General features: G+C 38.3%; 1 protein-coding gene across 4 annotated transcripts in view; it reads right to left on the reverse strand.

Moving 5' to 3' along the window:
* Positions 1 to 19,249, reverse strand: part of adam22.L (ADAM metallopeptidase domain 22 L homeolog) — a 128,490-nt gene that overhangs the window by 5,885 nt on the left and 103,356 nt on the right. For 2 of the 4 annotated variants that reach the window (XM_041565290.1, NM_001087444.1), the window contains 13 exon segments: positions 18,068 to 18,167; positions 17,423 to 17,494; positions 16,356 to 16,448; positions 14,000 to 14,080; positions 12,986 to 13,036; positions 12,816 to 12,879; positions 11,335 to 11,440; positions 9,451 to 9,570; positions 8,233 to 8,398; positions 6,691 to 6,802; positions 5,708 to 5,798; positions 5,205 to 5,222; positions 2,621 to 2,815 (listed from right to left, as the gene is read on the reverse strand). In XM_041565290.1, the coding sequence (XP_041421224.1) occupies positions 2,621 to 2,815; positions 5,205 to 5,222; positions 5,708 to 5,798; positions 6,691 to 6,802; positions 8,233 to 8,398; positions 9,451 to 9,570; positions 11,335 to 11,440; positions 12,816 to 12,879; positions 12,986 to 13,036; positions 14,000 to 14,080; positions 16,356 to 16,448; positions 17,423 to 17,494; positions 18,068 to 18,167 (1,269 nt within the window). 4 annotated transcript variants of the gene reach the window in all.

Consider the following 19,249-nt stretch of genomic DNA (forward strand, 5'->3'; position numbering starts at 1 on the left):
CAAAGACACAAAAGTCATTATCTAACTTACAATATGGACTGCATTCCCGCCATTGTGTTTTTCTTCTGCTTGACCAACATCACACAAACAAAGCTTTTGCTACACAACGAAAACAACAAAAAAGGATTTAAAAAAAAATAAAAAAAACCCTTATGAATTAGACAGGAAAATAAAGATAGCCTATTAAATTAACGGGGAGGGCTGGAAAACAGAGTGCATCAAAAGAAACATGAAACAGGTCTATGTGATTTAGAAGCAAAATACGTACTTAGTCGGTTTTGCCAGTACAATGGGAGCTTTTTTTCTTCTAAATTCGCTTTAATTGAAAAGTAACAACATAAGCTTTGATTTTTCTAAGTGTTCTTGTTAGGATATGCAGGATGGAACACAACGACATTGTTCATGAATCATGATGGGCCAGGCTCCGAGCCGTAGATCTCAAAGTGACTAAATTACTCTAGGGTGAGGGATGTGACTCAGTAATAAGAAGCTTTCCTGCATAATAACATATTCACTTGCCCTTTTTATAAGGAACAAAGCACTTGATGTATACATGAGCTCCTAAGTCTATGGGTAACACACTTATTTATTAAAGTCCGAATGCCAGAAACTTGCAAAATTCTAGTTTTTTTAGAAAAAAATCTGAATTTTTAGTGAAAGGTTGTATATAAGTCAATAGGGAGAAGTCCCAATGATATTCTGATCTGTGTTGGGTTTCGTGCAAAAATCCGAAGATTTCGTCGTTTTTGGGAAAAAATCTGAATAAATGTCATTTTTCAGGAAGGAGTATCCGAAAAATTCGTATGATTCTAATTTCTTCACGATTTTTTCCCGAATTTTCGGAAAATGTATTGATAAATTCAGACTTTGGAAATTCGGACTTTGATAAATGGGCCTCTAAAGATGTCAACTAAGAAATATATGTACAGTCTACAATAGGGATGTCCAGTTATTGACCATAGGGATCTCAGCCTATCAGTACTGCTTGATGTGTAACATTACGGGCTACAATACATCCCTGGCATAGACTCATATGCAGAAATGCATTGTTCTCATGTATAGCAAGTGCCTTATGTGTAGCTAAAAACTGATCACTGAGACAAAGAAATACCTACAAAGGTGCCCCAACTACATCTGCAAAGGGAGGCAGCCATATCCAGGTATATTGTAGTATACTAATAAAGTAAGAAAACTTTCATGTAACAGGTATTTAGCTACACATACGCTTCAAATGCTTCTGTTTCACTTGCAGGGCCCACATCAATATGATGTATCCTTTAAATGTATTGTGACCTTAGAAAATAAATTACAGGTGACAACAAGTTACACTATCTGTCTCGACGTTAGAGAAACACCTTTGTTAAGTAGGGATTGCCTACCATTTATCCTAATTTAGTGGACAAGGAAAGTGAAAATCTTGAGGGGGGGTACCTATTTGTCAAACATCCCTCCCTTAAGATTGCCAATCTTAGGTTCCAGAGTGATGTCCCTCATAACTGAAAACCACATTGGCCAAGATTATATACCTAAGAGTGCCGAGCCTCCATCTTCAGCTGTTTCTCAATGGAGCCTTCCAGGTCCCTTTTGATTTTATACTGTATTGCAAATGTCCATGGGCCCAGACAGCCAAAGGAGGCCTTTGGGAAACACTGAAGATTGCGGCACATGCTGATAGGAATATACCCCAGGCTGGTACATTTCTTACCTAAGAAGAGCACAAGCCCAGGGCTCAAGATTTGCATCCTAATAACTGGAGGCTGCTTGACAAAGAGATTTCCCCCAATGATTTTCACTTTAAATATACAGTCATATCACTGCTATACCATTTAGTCTAGAGAATCACAGTCCAACTTGTTCCATATTATGGGCCAGTTATCTTCATACCCATGGGACTGTTCGCCAGATTTTATTAAAGTGATATCAGACATAAAACTCTCTGGCCGGGGGGGTTATAAAAGCCTCTTGTTGAGCAAGCCCTGCTAATATGGCATCTCATACTCATGCACAAAACACTCATATGTTGTCATATTCTACTATCTTGTTATGATAATTATATAGTTATAGAATAGAAACACCAACCATAATCAGGACCTAATGTTAGGGCTAACGCTAAGCTTTCACTAAAGAAACATTGGTGCAACGGCCACAAGGTTTAAATACAGTAATATCTTTCCATGCAGCATAAATTGAGGAGCATTACTCTATAAAGATATTATAAATTGTCTTCTTTGACTTCAAAGGAGCGGAATGGCTTGTTACAATTTAATGTTGACGCCTGTGATGTTGTTATCACCTTACTGACCTAAGGAGAATATCATAAATCCCAAATATTATGGATTTAAGTTTCATCTGCTGATCCCCACCTCTTATGTATATATACCTGTCTCACATTTACCCACACTTCTGCCCTCCCCCTGGGAACCTCTTCATAATAGGAAATCCCTTGATATATATATAGTGGCACTAGTTTCCCCAGTAGATAAGTACGGAAGCCTGGAAGCTTCCAGAAATTGGCCACTAATAAGAGCCCAGCTGGAAAGGCAAGTGCTGCTTTGTAGTCAAAGACGGGATATTCTTTTCAAAAATATTTCCACAGAGAAGAAAAAAGATATAATCAAACCTTCTGCAAAATAATGAAATGTTCTGACTAATGGAATAATGTGGGATGGAACAGGCAGATATCTGAAAATGCGACAGAATAGCAGACCTCTTCTTAGAACTAGATGCTGAGTTTGAGCTGACTCCGGGAGGCAAGTCGCTATAAAAAGAGTCGGCATCTCCAGGCTTTTTTACATAATCTCCCTGGGGTATTTGTCTAAAGCATAATAGATATTGTATAGTCAGAAAACAAGACAAAAGCACATGGAAACAAAGTCACATGCAGACATAGAGCCAAATTAGTTCAGAGGAGGAGGGGGAACAGACAGGGGAAATGGAACATGTACGGTACATTGGATTTAAAACATGGAGGAGCAGCCATACAAGTTGGCTTGTCATCATTAGATCTGCAGCAATTCTTTAGTATTTTCATGAGGTTGTTCTTCACATCCAGTGAGAATATTTGCTCAGAGCAGCGGCACACATGGAGTGTTGTCTATTCCCATGTGAAAAACCACAAGCAGCTGCCCTTGTCATGTCTCATTAGAAATAATGTGGCAAAGCCACATATTTGGCTGATGGGCTTGATTCCAGCCAGGGCACGGTATGTGTATATGTTTTGCCTGTGTCAGTTCCCTCCAGCTCTTTCATTTCCCTCCCAATCTTCAGAACCATAGAGGCAAGTTAATTGGCTTCTGATGAAACTGGCCCTGCTGTGTGTGTGAATGTGATAGGCACCTTAGATTGTAAGCTCCGCCGGAACAGAGACTGATGTATAATCTCTGTACAGGGCTGAAGAATGTGCCAGTGCTACATAAAATAATGACTAGTGATGGGTGAATATATTCATCAGGCATGGATTTGCAACGAATTTCCGGATTCCATCATGGGAAAATTCGTTGCAGCAACAAATTGATGTGCGTAAAAATTATTTGGATGCCTATTGACTAATACATTTGGACAAAAGAGTCGCGCGTATAAAAATTTTTGCTCGTGTCAAAATTGTCATGCATCAAAATAATATTGACGCCCATTAACTGCAATGCATTTCACAAATTTTTTAACGTTTCACTGAGTTTTTGCAAATGTCTCGGCAAAGTGAAACGGGACAGATTTGCCCATCACTAATAATGACTGATAATTGCTGACGTGCCCAGGTATTTACATCATCTATAAGGGAGCAATATATCCATGTGTGAGTGCCAACATCAGAATTAGCACAATGCAGTGGGTTCATTATATTGTATTGTACACATCGAACTGAAGAGCTTGAAACAAACACAAATGTAAAGGCCCAGCTGCCATAGCGATACAATAATTACATTCCATGTCCAATAATGAAGGTGAAATTCATATTCTTTCCTAGACTGCAAAATGTCAGGTTTTGTTTATTGTGTGCCAGAAGCAAGATTAAAGAGAATCTCACACCATCAGATATTATATGACTTAGTTGTCAGGGCTCTAGCCCCCCAGGAAGCCCTAGTTATTATCTCTGTGAGGAGTAGGCCTTTCAACTAGGTAGAATGGGGCCCCAATTAAAAAAACAATCTTGTCTCAATATTTCATAGCTGCTGCTCTGCCCATGCACACAAGGTGTGTCCCAATCTGATCCCTGCCCCAGTATAAAAAGGAAAGTATGGAGATAAGTTGCAAATAAAGCAGCAATTAAATTGGGGGGCTAGACCCTATTTACACATTATAGTTAGGGGTTTTAAAATCTAAAAACAAAAATAGATTTTTCATGTTGTCCACATAAAAATAACCATATGCCCAATGGACTTGCTTCAAAAATTATTTTTTTAGAAATAAAGACTAAACATTGTTCTGTTTCCCCCTCTGACCTGACAGTAATTCGTAATGACATTCTGACGGGGGATGGCTGTGCTGCTGAGGAATGTTTGGTTCCTTCTCAACTGCCTAATGTTTGAAAACCCGATTTTGTTTAGCCTTTAATCGAGGAGCCAAAAATTCCTCCTAAGCAGCACAACCAGGGGCCATCAGAACAACATTCAAAATTGGCTGCCGGGTCAGAGGGACAAACAAGCCTCTATTTTTAAAATGGTGCAAACTTTTTAAAGCAAATCAATTGGGGATCTGTTTATTTTTGTGTGGAGAACCTGAAAATTACATTTTGATTTTGACTTTGAAACCCATTTAAAGAACAACTAAATCTCTAAAAAGAACTAAGCTAGACATGGTACAGCTTCTAGCATCTATACCAGCCCAAGGCAACCACAGCCCTTTAGCAAGGAAGATCTGTGCCTCCAAAGATGCCCCAGTAGCTCCCCATCTTTATTACTCTACATCATGGCACCCTGGGTTGATGTCAGTTACTGAGCTATATATTTGTAGACCTATGCATCACCCACATAACAGCATTCCAGGGGGAATATACTGCTCGCTGTCTGATCATGGCTACTCACATAAGGGTAGAGCAAAATGAGCATCTCTTACACAAAATTAATTCATATACTATTCTCCACTTGGTTTAGAGAGAATGGGAGGCCTACACCCTGAGCATGGAGCTATGGAACTGTGTACATAACAATCCAGTCTGTTATTGGAAATGTAAACATGTCTATCATGGCTGATGTTAAAGCACTTACCTTTCTCGTCGATAGTTTCTTTTCATGTCAAAGGAAAACAAAGAGTTACTCAATGTGAACTTCAAATGGGCAAAATCAACAACAATGAGTAGAGAGTAAAAACAGACAAAACACACCAAAATGAATGGGAGCTACTGTTCCTTATCAGATATATTTGGTTTATGAATAGCATTTGCCTTCTATTCATACATATAAGTGGGATCTGCCAGAGCTGCAATGTTTTATCTGAACATTTAGTGCAAGCTTGCAGTTCTAGTCTGTGGATACATTTAGAGCTGAGGCTAGCATTATGGTATCTCCAGCTCATGTAGATGGAGCTTGTTTGCCAAGAAAATAAGAGAAACAACAGAAGCATGTTAATAGTGGAGTACATGATGCTGCTCTTCCTGCACTACATCCATGTGGCTCATGCAAGGCCTGTATGAAGGGGCTTGCTCTGTGCATGTATATGAAGGAGGTGCAGAACCATAAGGACAGACAGATGATAGAAAAAAAGCACTTACTTGTACCCCCATGCGGTTATTCCTAACACCAGGGCCAGCACTAGTATGGTGCCAGCAATAGCTCCAATTATTATGTTTGTGCTAATTACACCTGCAAAAATAAAGTAGATACTTTAACATCTCCTTACAATGTGACATCTGTTGTCTGTTAATATAGTGTAACTGCATGAAGCAATGCATTAGCCTTTAGTCAACATGTGACAGAGCATGTGACAGAGGGACCCCAGGCCTTGTTCTTACAGATCTTAAAAACTCATATCCCTATGGCAGTCACACAACACACACACAAAACTCAATTTTATCAAGAGCTAATTAACCTGCCCGTGTTGCATTATGCTACAACTCACCAAAGAGACTTTCTGCCCATTTATTTTCCTATTTCATTAAATTCAGAACTCTTGGGATTATTCATAGATATCACAATACCACTCCTCTCTGTATGTCATCTTAAAGGGGACCTGTCACCCAGATATAAAAAGCTGTATAATAAAAGTCATTTTCAAATTAAACTCAAAAATCAAACCCAAATTCTTTTTTTTTTTTTATCAAAACACACACAACTGTTATGAATCTGTTTAAAAGTCCCAGCTGTCAATCATATATTGCTTGCCCTTCCTCTATGTGCAAATACTTTCACTTTCCATTCTGCACTTGCAAGATATCACTGCACTCTCCACATTACACCTCCCAATTGTGTAGCCAGTGCTTGCGCAGGGGTATCAGCTGCCCCATTCTGGCACATAAACAAGATTTTGGCGTGATGCAAAGCTTGCCTTAATAACAGTGTCCAGAAAATGGCAGCTGCCTGCTTGATTTGATTGTGAATTCCAAGACTAAAATAAACAAGATTTAAATAATTTATATAGTGTAAGTGACTTCATAAAAAAGACTTAGTGGGGTGACAGGTTCCCTTTAACAGATGGAGCTACGCCATCCCCGTAGCATATGGTGCTAAGCTTGAGTACCAATGAGGGTATACTGACCTTCATCTCTGTTGTCTCCTTCCGGTTTAATATGATCATAATGTAAGTAACTGCTGCAGTCTTCTCCTGTCCAAAACCTGTCGCAGATGCACCTAACCTCGTTGCTACATACCTGCAATTGTCAGACAGACGTCTATAAGGCTTCATACCGGTATAGCATTTCAGTTCTACAGGTCAATACAGGGACAGGTACATATACTCCTCGGGGGGCAGTGGCGATCCACATTCAGAACTGTATGGTATATATATATATTTCATAAAATACCTGCACTCTGATGCTTTTATTTGCAGGGTGCATGGTCAATTTTAGATTGTATAGTTTGTTTGGAAATAAATTCCTGGACCAGCACTACCCTTCGTGTAGTCTTTTATTTCTCACACATAAAACAAATCCGACGTTTCGGTCATCTTTGGGACCTTTTTCAAGGATACTGTGTTCTGTGCAAACAACGTTTAAATACCTTAACAGTTCCAAAAGAATTCTTCCCAAAAAGGACCGAAACGTCGGATTGTTTTATGTGTGAGAAATAAAAGACTACGTGAAGGTTAGTGCTGGTCCAGGAATTTATTTATTTCCAAACAGACTATATATCTATCTATCTATCTATCTATCTATCTATCTATCTATATATATATATATATATATATATATATATATATATATATATAATTTTATGTTTTTATCCAACAGAGGTGTTACGTGTATGGTGGAGGACTTGTCTCTACCCTGCAGTTTAGCAGTTACCATGCCATGACATAAAAGCTGTCCACAAAGAACATTTTGGGTGTATTTGCTTAAAAGTAATTTTGCACATCATACTATCTGTGAATGTCATTTGCAATGTAAACAAAAAGACTATAAATAAACTAAAAGACTTGGAAAGTTTCATTTGAAGGTTTTTATACATATCAACCAATGCTCTGTGTTACTACAAAGCTTCTCCAGACTCTGCTTTAGGCAGCACAGGTATGGGACCTGTTATCCAGAATGCTCGGGACCTGGGGTTTTACAGATAAGGGATCTTTCCATAATATAGATCTCCATACCTTAATGTAAACATTAAATAAACCGAGTAGGATTTGCCTCCAATAAAGACTGATTTTATTTTAGTTGGGATCAAATACAAGGTACTGTTGCATTATTATAGAGAAAAAAGGAGTCATTTTTAAAAATGTGAATTATTTGAATATAATGGAGTCTATGGGAGAGTGTTGTTTTCCCATAATTAGGAGCTTTCTGAATAATGCATTTCGGATAATATTAGATAATATAGATTATTACTGGTCAGACTGAGCTGAGTACCTGCCCAAATCCTGCTCCTAAATGAATACTGCATGCAGTAGAGAAAGGATTCAGACAATTCACATAATACATTGGTAATGTTATTTTCATGTATTTTAGACAATCAGGCACATATAGTCCATCCTGAGGCCAACAATAATATAACAAACCTCCCAATTAAAATAATCAAAGAGGCCCTATATCAAAAAACACACCAAAATTAGTCTTCTAAATCCTAAATGGGATGTATAAATACTTACACCATGCCCTGAGCAAATTTTGTTTGTGCTGCCCAAGCAGGTGCTGAAGTTGAAGGAATCGATGGGAAGGCATCTGTGTTCAAGGCACATCATGCCAGTGCCACAAGGAGTGCCATCTTCTACATAGCCAAGGTCGGTGTCTTCATCCAGCTTCACATGCCCACCACTGCAAGGAAAACATTATCATCAACATATTTATGATTTCAGACATTTCTAGAACTAAGGGTTCCTGGCTGCCTTCCATTGACTTCTATAGAAGATTAAAGGAGAAAGAAAGTTGTTTCACATTTGGTGTGCCAAATTTTAGGCACCCCCAAGTGAATGTATTTACGTATCTGAAACCCTGGGCTGGTGCTCCTATCAGCAGAAAACTGCACCGGCCCCGGGTTATACCAGCGAGCACCACGGAGCGATCCTCTTCCGGCTCCTTCTTACTTCGCGTGGCTGCGCACAAGCCGAACTTTAATTAAAAAGTCGGCTTTTTCATTCTACTGCGCATGCGTCTGCCCAGGGAAATTTGAAATTTGAATGAAAAAGCAACTCATGGTGCTCGCTGGAATAACCCAGGGCTGATAGGAGCACCGGCCCAGGGTTTCAGGTAAGTAAATACATTAACTTGGGTGTGCCTTACATTTGGCACCCCCAAGTGCTAAACGACTTTCCTTCTCCTTTAAAAGATTTTAATTGCAGAATTTTTCCATTCCAGTATTTGATATTTCTTTTTTCGATAAATAAATCTTAAAAAAATTAAAGTTATTTGAAAACACAATATAAATTATTTTTCCCCTGCATTTTAGCCCCATTCCAGTGAAAACCACTACCCAATGCATCTGCTAGGAGAGAGATGGAGAGCGTCTTGCATCATCGTTGCCATGACACCCTATTACTTTATATAACACCAGCACTGATCAGTAACTCCAAGTGCAATCTTGCCGGGCTCTCTTTGAAAAGCAATTCCACATGTGTAAAGCAAAAGATCTTAGTAACATAATAACTGAATTACTTCATGGTACTTTTTCATTAATCTAGATTATTTACAGAATTGCCATTCCATTGCTATGTATGTCTGCTAATCAAATAAATGTATAGAGATCAATACATATTGTGCTGTGCTCTTCTGTTTTTCTGTTGATTTAAAAAAATATTGAGCAAAACCTCAAGTATACAGATGATATATTTGCCTTCATTTCCATTTAAATTACACAGAAGATTATTTACCTGCAGTTATACAGCTTTCCCTGATTTACAATTGAAGAAGAGGTAACATCTCCATCCAGCTCCCCCAGCCTCGGCACATTGGAAATATTGGTGCACAAGAGATAGCCACATAGTACATCTCTGCAACAAATTGCACATAAAATAAGTCATTTAAATAGAAATTTGCACACAAAAAATAAAACCTGCCTTTGTCCTGAATATATATACACGTATATAGAAAGATTGATAATCAGCTAGAAAATAAAATGCAAGTGGATCTTAATTATAAAAGTCAGCGCTAGGGTTGGGATTGTAATTAGGATGCGCATGAAATAAATGACTGGCAGAAGTCGCACAATGTTGCAGCCAGTCAAAATAAAGAGATGAATTAAAGCCTAGCAGATAGGGAAGGAAAATCCATTATTCTAAGCACACTGACCATATCTGTTAATTGGAAAGTGAAGCCTTGGTATCACGTCAGTTGCCCCTTTTTTGAAGCGTGTAAGTGTTATGCCACAAGGGATAATGATAAAGCTATGGCTCATCCAAAAATAAAGGATTATGGCTTGTAGGAGGATTGTAGACATTTAACTCACTGTTCTTTTGCTAAAATTACCCCTGCTGCCTTATGCAGAATTATATGGAAGATGCCATTTAATGGTACAGGCAATGAGAACTTTTAGGTGTATTTCCATATTCATTCTGAAGGTATAGTTTTTCCTTTAATCAGACTGAAGCAAAGGTAGGAGATGGTTCATGCATCAGAAGGGACCATTTTGTCCTTGAAGATGCCTCACGCAAGGGGGCAAATTCACTAAAGGGTGAGTTTTCACCTGCGAAAGCTTTGCTCCACTCTACGCCACACTCCACATTGCCAGGCACAAATTCGCTACCACTACGTTAATTCACTAAAATGGGAAGTTGTGTCTCAGCAGCCGAATGATGTGGAGGTTTCGCTAGCGTTACTTTTTCAGCGCGAGCATTTCATAGCGAACTTTCGCTAACGTTCATTTCTGCCTAGAAAAATGTTGTTAGTTCTCTTATGCTTAGGTCCATTTGAATAGGGCAGGTACATATAGGTCGTATAGACGTCTTTATTAGAGATGTTGGTGCAAATGCTTGAAGTGCCCACTTATTATTACAAATGTCCAAGGAACCTCAAAGGGATACTGTCATGGACTGGAGGCAGCTGGGAAATTGACAAAATGTCTAGCCCCATGTCAGATTTCAAAATTAAATATAACAAAATCTGTTTGCTCTTTTGAAAAATGGATTTCAGTGCAGAAGTCTGCTGGTGCAGCACTATTAACTGATGTGTTTTGAAAAAAAACATGTTTTCCCATGACAGTATCCCTTTAATAAAGACAAAAAAGAGATCATATAATGCCCTAGACATGAGCCCACCCTAAAATAAATGTGGCATGCCCCTCAAATGGTTAAAAAAAGGGTTTAAACAAAAAGTTTTAATAGTTGCAAGTTTTAAAGACAATCCCACTTTAAAATATGAAAAAATGCCAGCCGGGTTTTTTAAATAATTTTTATGACTTTCCGGCATACAGGATATGTTGTCTAAGCTAACGAAGGAAACTCTGGCGAATGAGGTAACTTTCTCTAAAATTCCCAATTTAGTGAATTGAGACGACCACTTTGACCTTTAGTAAATCTGCCCCAAGTACCTCAGCACATACAGTGTGTACTCTTTGCAGATTTAGCAGCAGTCATTACACTTTTGCATCACAGTGCAAACCAGAATAGCAAATCAAAATCACCCCAAGGATTAAACTTCCACATAGATCTCTGCAACTTACTAGTGATCTCTCTAGTTCTCTGCTATTAAATGCTATGAACGGGAATGTAGTTCCAGTTGCACATCATTTCTTGCTAAATATCCCCTGTGTAACTTACTGTTTGTTGCACTGTATCCAGGTTTCCTTATTTCTACCACAGTTGCCTTTTTCTGTGCCTTCAATGTTCAGCTTTTCATAGCAATATCTGTCTGCAGCCGACACTTCTGAAATCAAAAGAGGTTTTTTTCTTATGTCCAGAAAGTGCCTGCACTCTTTCTCTTGATACGCTTCTAGGTGCTTGGTCAAACAATAATGTATCCAAATCCAGAAAGCACAAAATGATGATTTAATAAAATTTCACAAATTCAAGAAAGTTGATGTGTTGGCCTATTTTGCAGATTTTTATATATAAATACACACACAAGACACTGTTTTACTAAGGAAGGTCGCTGGATGTGACCAAAATCTTAGATAACTTTATTTTTGTTTACTTAAAACCTGTTGACCTGTGCAGTGTCTTTTTAATGTATTTTGTATATATTTTGGCACCTAAATCCAAGTGCTTATCAACCTAAGCCCATTATATGCTGATCCACAACAAAGTACAATGCTACTGTATATTCCATCATGCAGGGAAATGGAGTTAAAAGTGCAAGATCCCTAGAACTTTACATTACACCATGGTGTCTGACATGCATTTGTACATGGCTTTGAAACTGTGATTACATTGTCCCTAAATGACCTTCTGAGCAGATATACAAAGTCTAATAACATATATCAGTACATTTAGAAATACATCCTAAAATTGTCATTTGTATTTGAATGTGACCCTAAAACAGTGTTCTCAAACTGTAGGGCTGGCCCCTCTGGGGGTTGTGGGTAGGGGCAGGGAGGACTGAGTCTAAAGACACATTGCACAAGATTTGGAGACAATGTATATTAAGGTGTCCATATACGCACAGATCCTATTGTACGAATCGAGGATTCGTATGATTTTCGGATCATGTGTTGTGAGTGCCAGCTTCTTTTCGTCCGGCGGAGATCGGTCATTTGGTCGATCGGACAGGTTTGATTTTGACCCGACCGATCCCGCCGGAGCCCATTGCGCATCGTAATCGGATTGTTCAGGCGTACGTTCAGATTACGCCCGATATAGCCATGCTCGTTAATGGAATATCGGGGAAAGATCCACTCGTTTGGCGAATCTTTGCGTCTATGGCCACCTTTAGATTCCTACATATACCACTAAGGCCAACTTGAAGGTCAACTGGGAGAGATTTATGGTGAAAACTTATTAGCTGCCCTGGATATTTTTGGAGCTATGGCCTAATGACTGATAAACCAATACTTTCCTATATCTGTAACCTTGCTCTTTGCCCTGACCCAGAGTTAAATCTCCAAGGGGTCTTAAACAGAAAAATTCCATCAGCACTATTGTACTATTTTTCTTTTGCATGAGTATAATGTTATTTAAAAAAATACACAGTTTTGGAATGATCAGCGTACATTTCACTACAGGTTGTACTTGTATAACGTTGTATGTGACAAATAAAGGAACCGAGACAAGTCTTATTCCATATATTTCTCATATATACTTACTTTCACCCCAGATATACTTGCACTGTCGGTCTCTTGTTTTGCATCTTCCTCCAAAACAGAGACCCTGAGAAGGAGAGAGAATAACTAGCACCCAGGTCTTTAAATGATCCAGATTTCACATACACTGCTTTCAGAGTGGTCAGAGAAAGTTATTGTAGGTGCAACCTTACCTGCATGCTTTCACAAGAGTATCCATCCAGTTTGTGAATGTTAGCAGGACACTGAGGGAACAAAAATGTATTTTAGTTACAGGGAAATACATTCTGCTTCCTATACTTGGCTTTATTTTGCACATCTTATACTTTGCTGTGCACTTGAATGAACTTTTAAAGCATTAAACGGGTAGCTGCTAAATTGGTTGCTATGGGCAACATCACTAGTTATGTTTGTTTCCAATGTTAATAAATATGCCCCAAAGCAGTCACTGACCATTGTCCAATTTGGCTACATACATGATACACAGATCCAGATCCAACCAACTGATATAGAGCAATGAGTGAAGAAATCATGCACCGCATTTGACACTGGCTTAAGAATTTAATGCCTTTGAATGTTCCCAAAATAAGATTTGCCTCTTGGTATATCCTCTGCTGGCCAATAAAATAGTAATGAACCCCAGTTATATAATTAACTTGGCAAAACGTATTATAAAACCTTGCTGTAATATACATTAAGGGGCACATTTACAAAGCTCGAGTGAAGGATTCGAATTAAAAAAACTTCGAATTTCGAAGTGTTTTTTTGGCTACTTCGACCATCGAATGGGCTACTTCGACCTTCGACTACGACTTCGACTACGAATCGAACGATTCGAACTAAAAATCGTTCGACTATTCCACCATTCGATAATCGAAGTACTGTCTCTTTAAGAAAAACTTCGACCCCCTAGTTCGGCAGCTAAAAGCTACCGAACTCAATGTTAGCCTATGGGGAAGGTCCCCATAGGCTTGCCTGTGTTTTTTTGATCGAAGGATATTCCTTCGATCGTTGAATTAAAATCCTTCGAATTGTTCGATTCGAAGGATTTAATCGTTCGATCGCAGGATTTGCGCTAAATCGTTCGACTTCGATATTGGAAGTCGAACGATTTTAGTTCCTGGTCGAATATCGAGGGTTCATTAACCCTCGATATTCGACCCTTAGTAAATCTGCCCCTAAGTGTAATTGTTATGCTTCTAAATTACCTGGCTTGTATTTCCTGTACAGGTCTCTGGGATATCACAATCGTTTACAGCTTCTCGGCACAGCATCTCTTTAGGATTGAACTTCAAAAAAATGGACATTTGTTATGTTTTTTTGTTAGTGATTGCATTTAAATCAAATGGAAGATTAAAGTAGGCTTTCCAAAGTAATAGAGCATTGTGCATTCACCTCACTGAGCACATGCTTAATCTGTTCCAGGCCATCTGCACCAAAGAATTATGCAATTTGCACCCAAAGTGATTGATCAAATGGAAACTTCCATGTGATTTACGAAATTAGTATCCATATTGGTAGAGTGCCCAAAATTATGCTGGAATTCTGCCTTGGCACTTGCTTTGCAAATGAGCCCTGTAGCATCAAAATCTTGCAATCTTCCAAATGCAGTAAACAGTAATCCCTTAAAGGAACAGTTCGGTATAACAATAAAAACTGGGTAAATAGATAGGCTGTGCAAAATAATATAAGTTTCTAATAAGTTATGCAAAAATGTAATGTATAAAGGCTGGAGTAACTGGATGTCTAACATAATAGCCAGAACACTATTTTATTTTGGTTTTCATTGATTGGTGACCAGGCAGTAACCAATGAGTGACTTGAGGGGGGAGCACATGGGTCAGAACTGTTTTTGCTTTTGAATCTGAGCTGAATGCTGAGGATCAATTACAAATTTACTGAACAATTATGTTCTATGTGCCCCCCTTATAGTCGCTGACTTATTCAGAGTTAGAGAGCTGAAAAGCAGGAAGTAGTGTTCTGTTATGTTACACATCCAGTCACTCCAGCCTTTATACATTACATTTTTGGCTAACTAACTATATCAGAAACATTTTTTAATTTGCACAGCCTATCTATTTACCCAGTTTTTATTGTTACACTGAACTATTCCTTTAATCAGCACTATTTCCAGCCAACTTCCATTTGAAAATCCACAGGTTGTGTTTTTACATGATTCTGGGAGATTGAAGGAGATTTTGATGCCAAGTTTTAATGGCAGTCTCCGTGGGAGCCATTAACTTAGCTCCAGCCATGTAAGCCTATAATGGTCTAAAACAACAATGAAAAAAGCCCCTGACACAAGGGCTAGAAATTTGCGAAGCTGAATGATGTGGAAGCTCGAGGACATCCAAAAAAAATTGTGTGCTGCTTGCGGCCATCCCCTTATGAACACTGAACTGCTGAAAACGGGCAGTGATGTATTTATGACAAATGGGCATGTTTTCCCTATGGGCACAAGGTCTTAATAGGAATACAAACCTCAGGACCTATATCTAAATTAAAGGGGTGGTTAACCTTTAAGGTCACTTTTAGTTGCTATAGTATGGCCAATTCTAAGCAACTTTTCAATTGGTCTTCATTATTTATTTTTTATAGTTTTATAGTTATTTGCCTTTTTCTTCTGACTGTCTGCAGCTTTCAAATGGGCATCGTAGATCCCTTCCAAAAAGCAAATGCTCTGTAAGGCTACTAATGTATTGTTATTGCTCATTTTATTACTCATCTTTCTATTCAAGCCCACTCTGATTCATATTCCAGTCTCTTATTCAAATCAGTGCATGGTTGCTAGGGTAATACAGACCTTAGCAACCAGATTGCTGAAACTGCAGACTGGAGAGGTATTGAATAAAAGCCTTAAATTATAAAAAATTAAAATCATTTGCAAATTGTCTCAGAATATCATTCTCTATATCATACTGAAAGTTATCTCAACGATGAACAACCCCTTTAATCTAATTTCTTACTGGTGGTGGCAGGGATGAAAAATGTAAGCACAATGCAAAGTACTAATAGGGTGTATTGGCAGCAAAGGTTGAAAGGCTGAAAATGAGATGTCAGGTGTATTCTTTGAGAGCCCACTTACCACTAAGAGACAGCTCTTTAGGGAGCAACAATTGCCAGTCACCCTTAGCTGGAGTGATGTCACTACTATGAGACGTTGTACCCCATCAACATGCATAGTACATGTATTCTCGTCCCCCTGCCACTTAAAAATTAACTAGGATAAAAGTAATTTGAAATTAAACAACTAGTAATTCAACGGGGTGTGGATCTTCAGCAAAGTAAAAAGGTAGATACGGGGGAAGGGTAAGCTCGCAATTATGGGGATAGGGGTATGACCCTGATTGGAATCATACTGGGTACACCAGTAAATTCCTGGCATTAATTCAGTATTTCTCTGTTTGGCTACTCAACATATAGGCAGGGAGATATACATTAATTCTTCCTTCTAAATTATTTGATTATTCCACCAAAGGGAAAACAACAGTATATTCAGTTTATTTGCAGAGTGCTCAAACATATGTCTCAAACACTGGCGTAATGAGCGATGAGATGTGTTACCTTACAGTTAGAACAGCACAGCCCATCACTGCACTCTGAGTCTTGAGTTAAGGTGCACTTTTTGCAGCACTCCCCTCCTTCCATAGCACATTCCTAAAAATGAAGCAGCCATTTTTAATATGTTAGGAGCTAAAACAGCAACACAGACCTTTGGGCAAAACAGCTCGAGAATAAGGGAAAATGGGAAAATGCAGGGAAGAACCAGTAACAATGTAAGAACTTATCCCATACATTTTCTATACACTACAGGAAAAAAAGCCCAAAAGTATAATATTTAAAGGGATACTGTCGTGGAAAAACATGTTTGTTACGAAATGTATCAGTTAATAGTGCTACTACAGCAGAATCCTGCATTGAAATCTGTTTTTCAAAACAAGAAATGGATTTTTTTATATCTAATTTTAAAATTTGCTATGGGGCTAGACATTTTGACATTTCCCAGCTGCCCTCAGGTCATGTGACTTGTGCTCTGATAAACTTCAGTCACACTTTACTGCTGCACTGCAAGTTAGAGTGATGTCATTACCCCTCCCTCCTACAAGCTGCTGTAATGTAAATAGAGCCTTGTCTGCTGAGCCTGTCAATTGAACAATAGGCAGGAATCAAGATAAGCTCCCACTGACACCACTTCAGAAGGATTGATATAAAATAGTCCTGTGATCACTGCCCCCACTTACGTTTAAAAAAATACACATGAGCACACCGCTCAAGTAACGTGTCTTTGCTGCTTTTTGAATCAAGTGTCAATGCATGCAAATTGTGCAAAGAAAAGTTATCAGACGCTGTTCTCTAATGTTTGATACACTGCTTGTGCGATGAAATGATGGAATAATCATTCTAGTGCATGGTGGCTGCAAAAAATTGTCAGTTCATGATCTATGTGTACATACTGTATATAATATAAAATATACTTGACATTACCAATTCCTGCCAGCAGAGATTTAGGGCAACAGTGCAGCCATTACTCTCTGAGGTGAGAAGGGTATATACAGCTGTAACATTTTTACAGTGGAAACAGTAAGACAGCAGATAAGCATCCCATAAAGTCAAAGTAACAATGCACATACTGCAATAGTGCCACAATCACACTCTTCCCCGGTCTCAACAAAGCCATTTCCACACTCGGGAGGATCCAAAAGCTGTAGAATAAATGACAGTGGTGAGGTTATGGTGAGAGACGCATTTACTATGTACTATTTCTCCTATGCTACGCGGGTATGGGACTCGTTATCCAGAATGCTTAGGACCCGGGGGTTTCTGGATAAGGGTATTTCCATAATTTGGTTTTCCTTGACTAAAGTGTACTTATCTTTAAATTTTTTTTAAAAAAAATTAAACAAAACCAGTAAATTTGTTTAATCTCCAATATGGAATAATTATATCTTAGATGGGACCAAGTACAGCGTACTGTTTTATTATCAGAGAGAAAAAGGAAATCGTTTTTAAAAATGTGAATTATTTGCGTAAATGGAGGTGGCCTTCCTGTAATCTGGAACTTTCTGGATAAGGCATCACCGGATAATGGATCCCATACCTGCAACCCTCCTTTTTTATCCTGTACATGTAAATCGTTATTTTATTATTATTATTATTATTAACATGTATTTATATATATATTATTTCACTCTTTGATAAAGAATACAAGAAGTATCATCTATCAGGTCTATGAATACAAACATTATTCCAAGCAGGTGGAAACAGAAAACACATACCTTAAGTGGCTTATTAAACAGGCAAGCTCCTCCCCCGTTATTTAGAAATTCATGGTATTCTTCTATGTTACAAACGGAGAACTTGCTTGGAAGGTAATACCTGATAAGAGAGAGTTTGTGCAAATAGCAAAAAAAATGAATCCAAATCCTATTTTATCACATTAGTCAAGCAAAATAAACTTTAATTACACTGTATAAATTATTTGAATCTTGTTTCCATCAGTCCATAATTATAGCAAGCAGTCAGGAACCATATTGTGGACACTGTTATTAAGGCAAGTCTTGCATCATCTCAGAATCTTGTTTGTGCAACAGAATGGGGGCCCTAATGTCCATTTTCATGCACTGGTTACACAATTAAATGGTGAAGAGAACTGGGGGAATGTGTGGAAAGCAGTGACATCTAGTAAGGGCTGAATGGAAAGTGAAAGTAATTGTCTGCCCCGCCTCTATGCCTAAGACACTTGGGAGGCCTGAAAAAAATGGCAGTTTGGTACTCAATAAACAGTACCCCAGACGTGTGTGTTTTTTTTAAGAAGAGTAGTGCCGACTTGTTACCCGCCATCCCCCAATGGTTTTAACTATTCCCTCTTTAAAGCATTATTCTAGCAACAGTATTTAAAATTGGTTATTTTCTTGAATTTGTGGCCGTAATTATTTTGCAGTATATTAATATCTTAGCATCTTATTGTATCACTGGGTACTACTACAAACATAGCTATTGTTCAGACTTCATCATATGTTTTCCTTTTGAGAAATTTATGCAAGCTTAATGTAACCTGCCATGTGAATTCCCAGAGTGCAATGGCAATTTTACCAAACAAAAAGGTTTGGTTTATCTTCTTTTTAGCAATCTAGCTGCGCCTACTGGTCTCTGGCAGCAATTACTGTCAGCACTAATACAAATCATATCGCTGCACAGTATGCAGGTTAGTAGGCCAGCACGGACGTCACTTAAAACAGGAATAAAAAAAGATTTTGTAGTTTATAGTATGGTATTGTTCTGTTGGGCCAAACTACTTAACATCACATAGCTGATCAATAATGGAACTGGATCAGCATAAATGTATTTTCTTGTATAATTAACCTTATACATATAAAAGAAAGCTCATTTACACTAAGCCGGATGAAGTGGTTCTCCCAAAGAAATTCCCTGGGCCACTGCTTTAAGCAGTCAAATCC

Source organism: Xenopus laevis, chromosome 6L (assembly GCF_017654675.1).
Source record: "Xenopus laevis strain J_2021 chromosome 6L, Xenopus_laevis_v10.1, whole genome shotgun sequence".
Taxonomy (NCBI): domain Eukaryota; kingdom Metazoa; phylum Chordata; class Amphibia; order Anura; family Pipidae; genus Xenopus; species Xenopus laevis.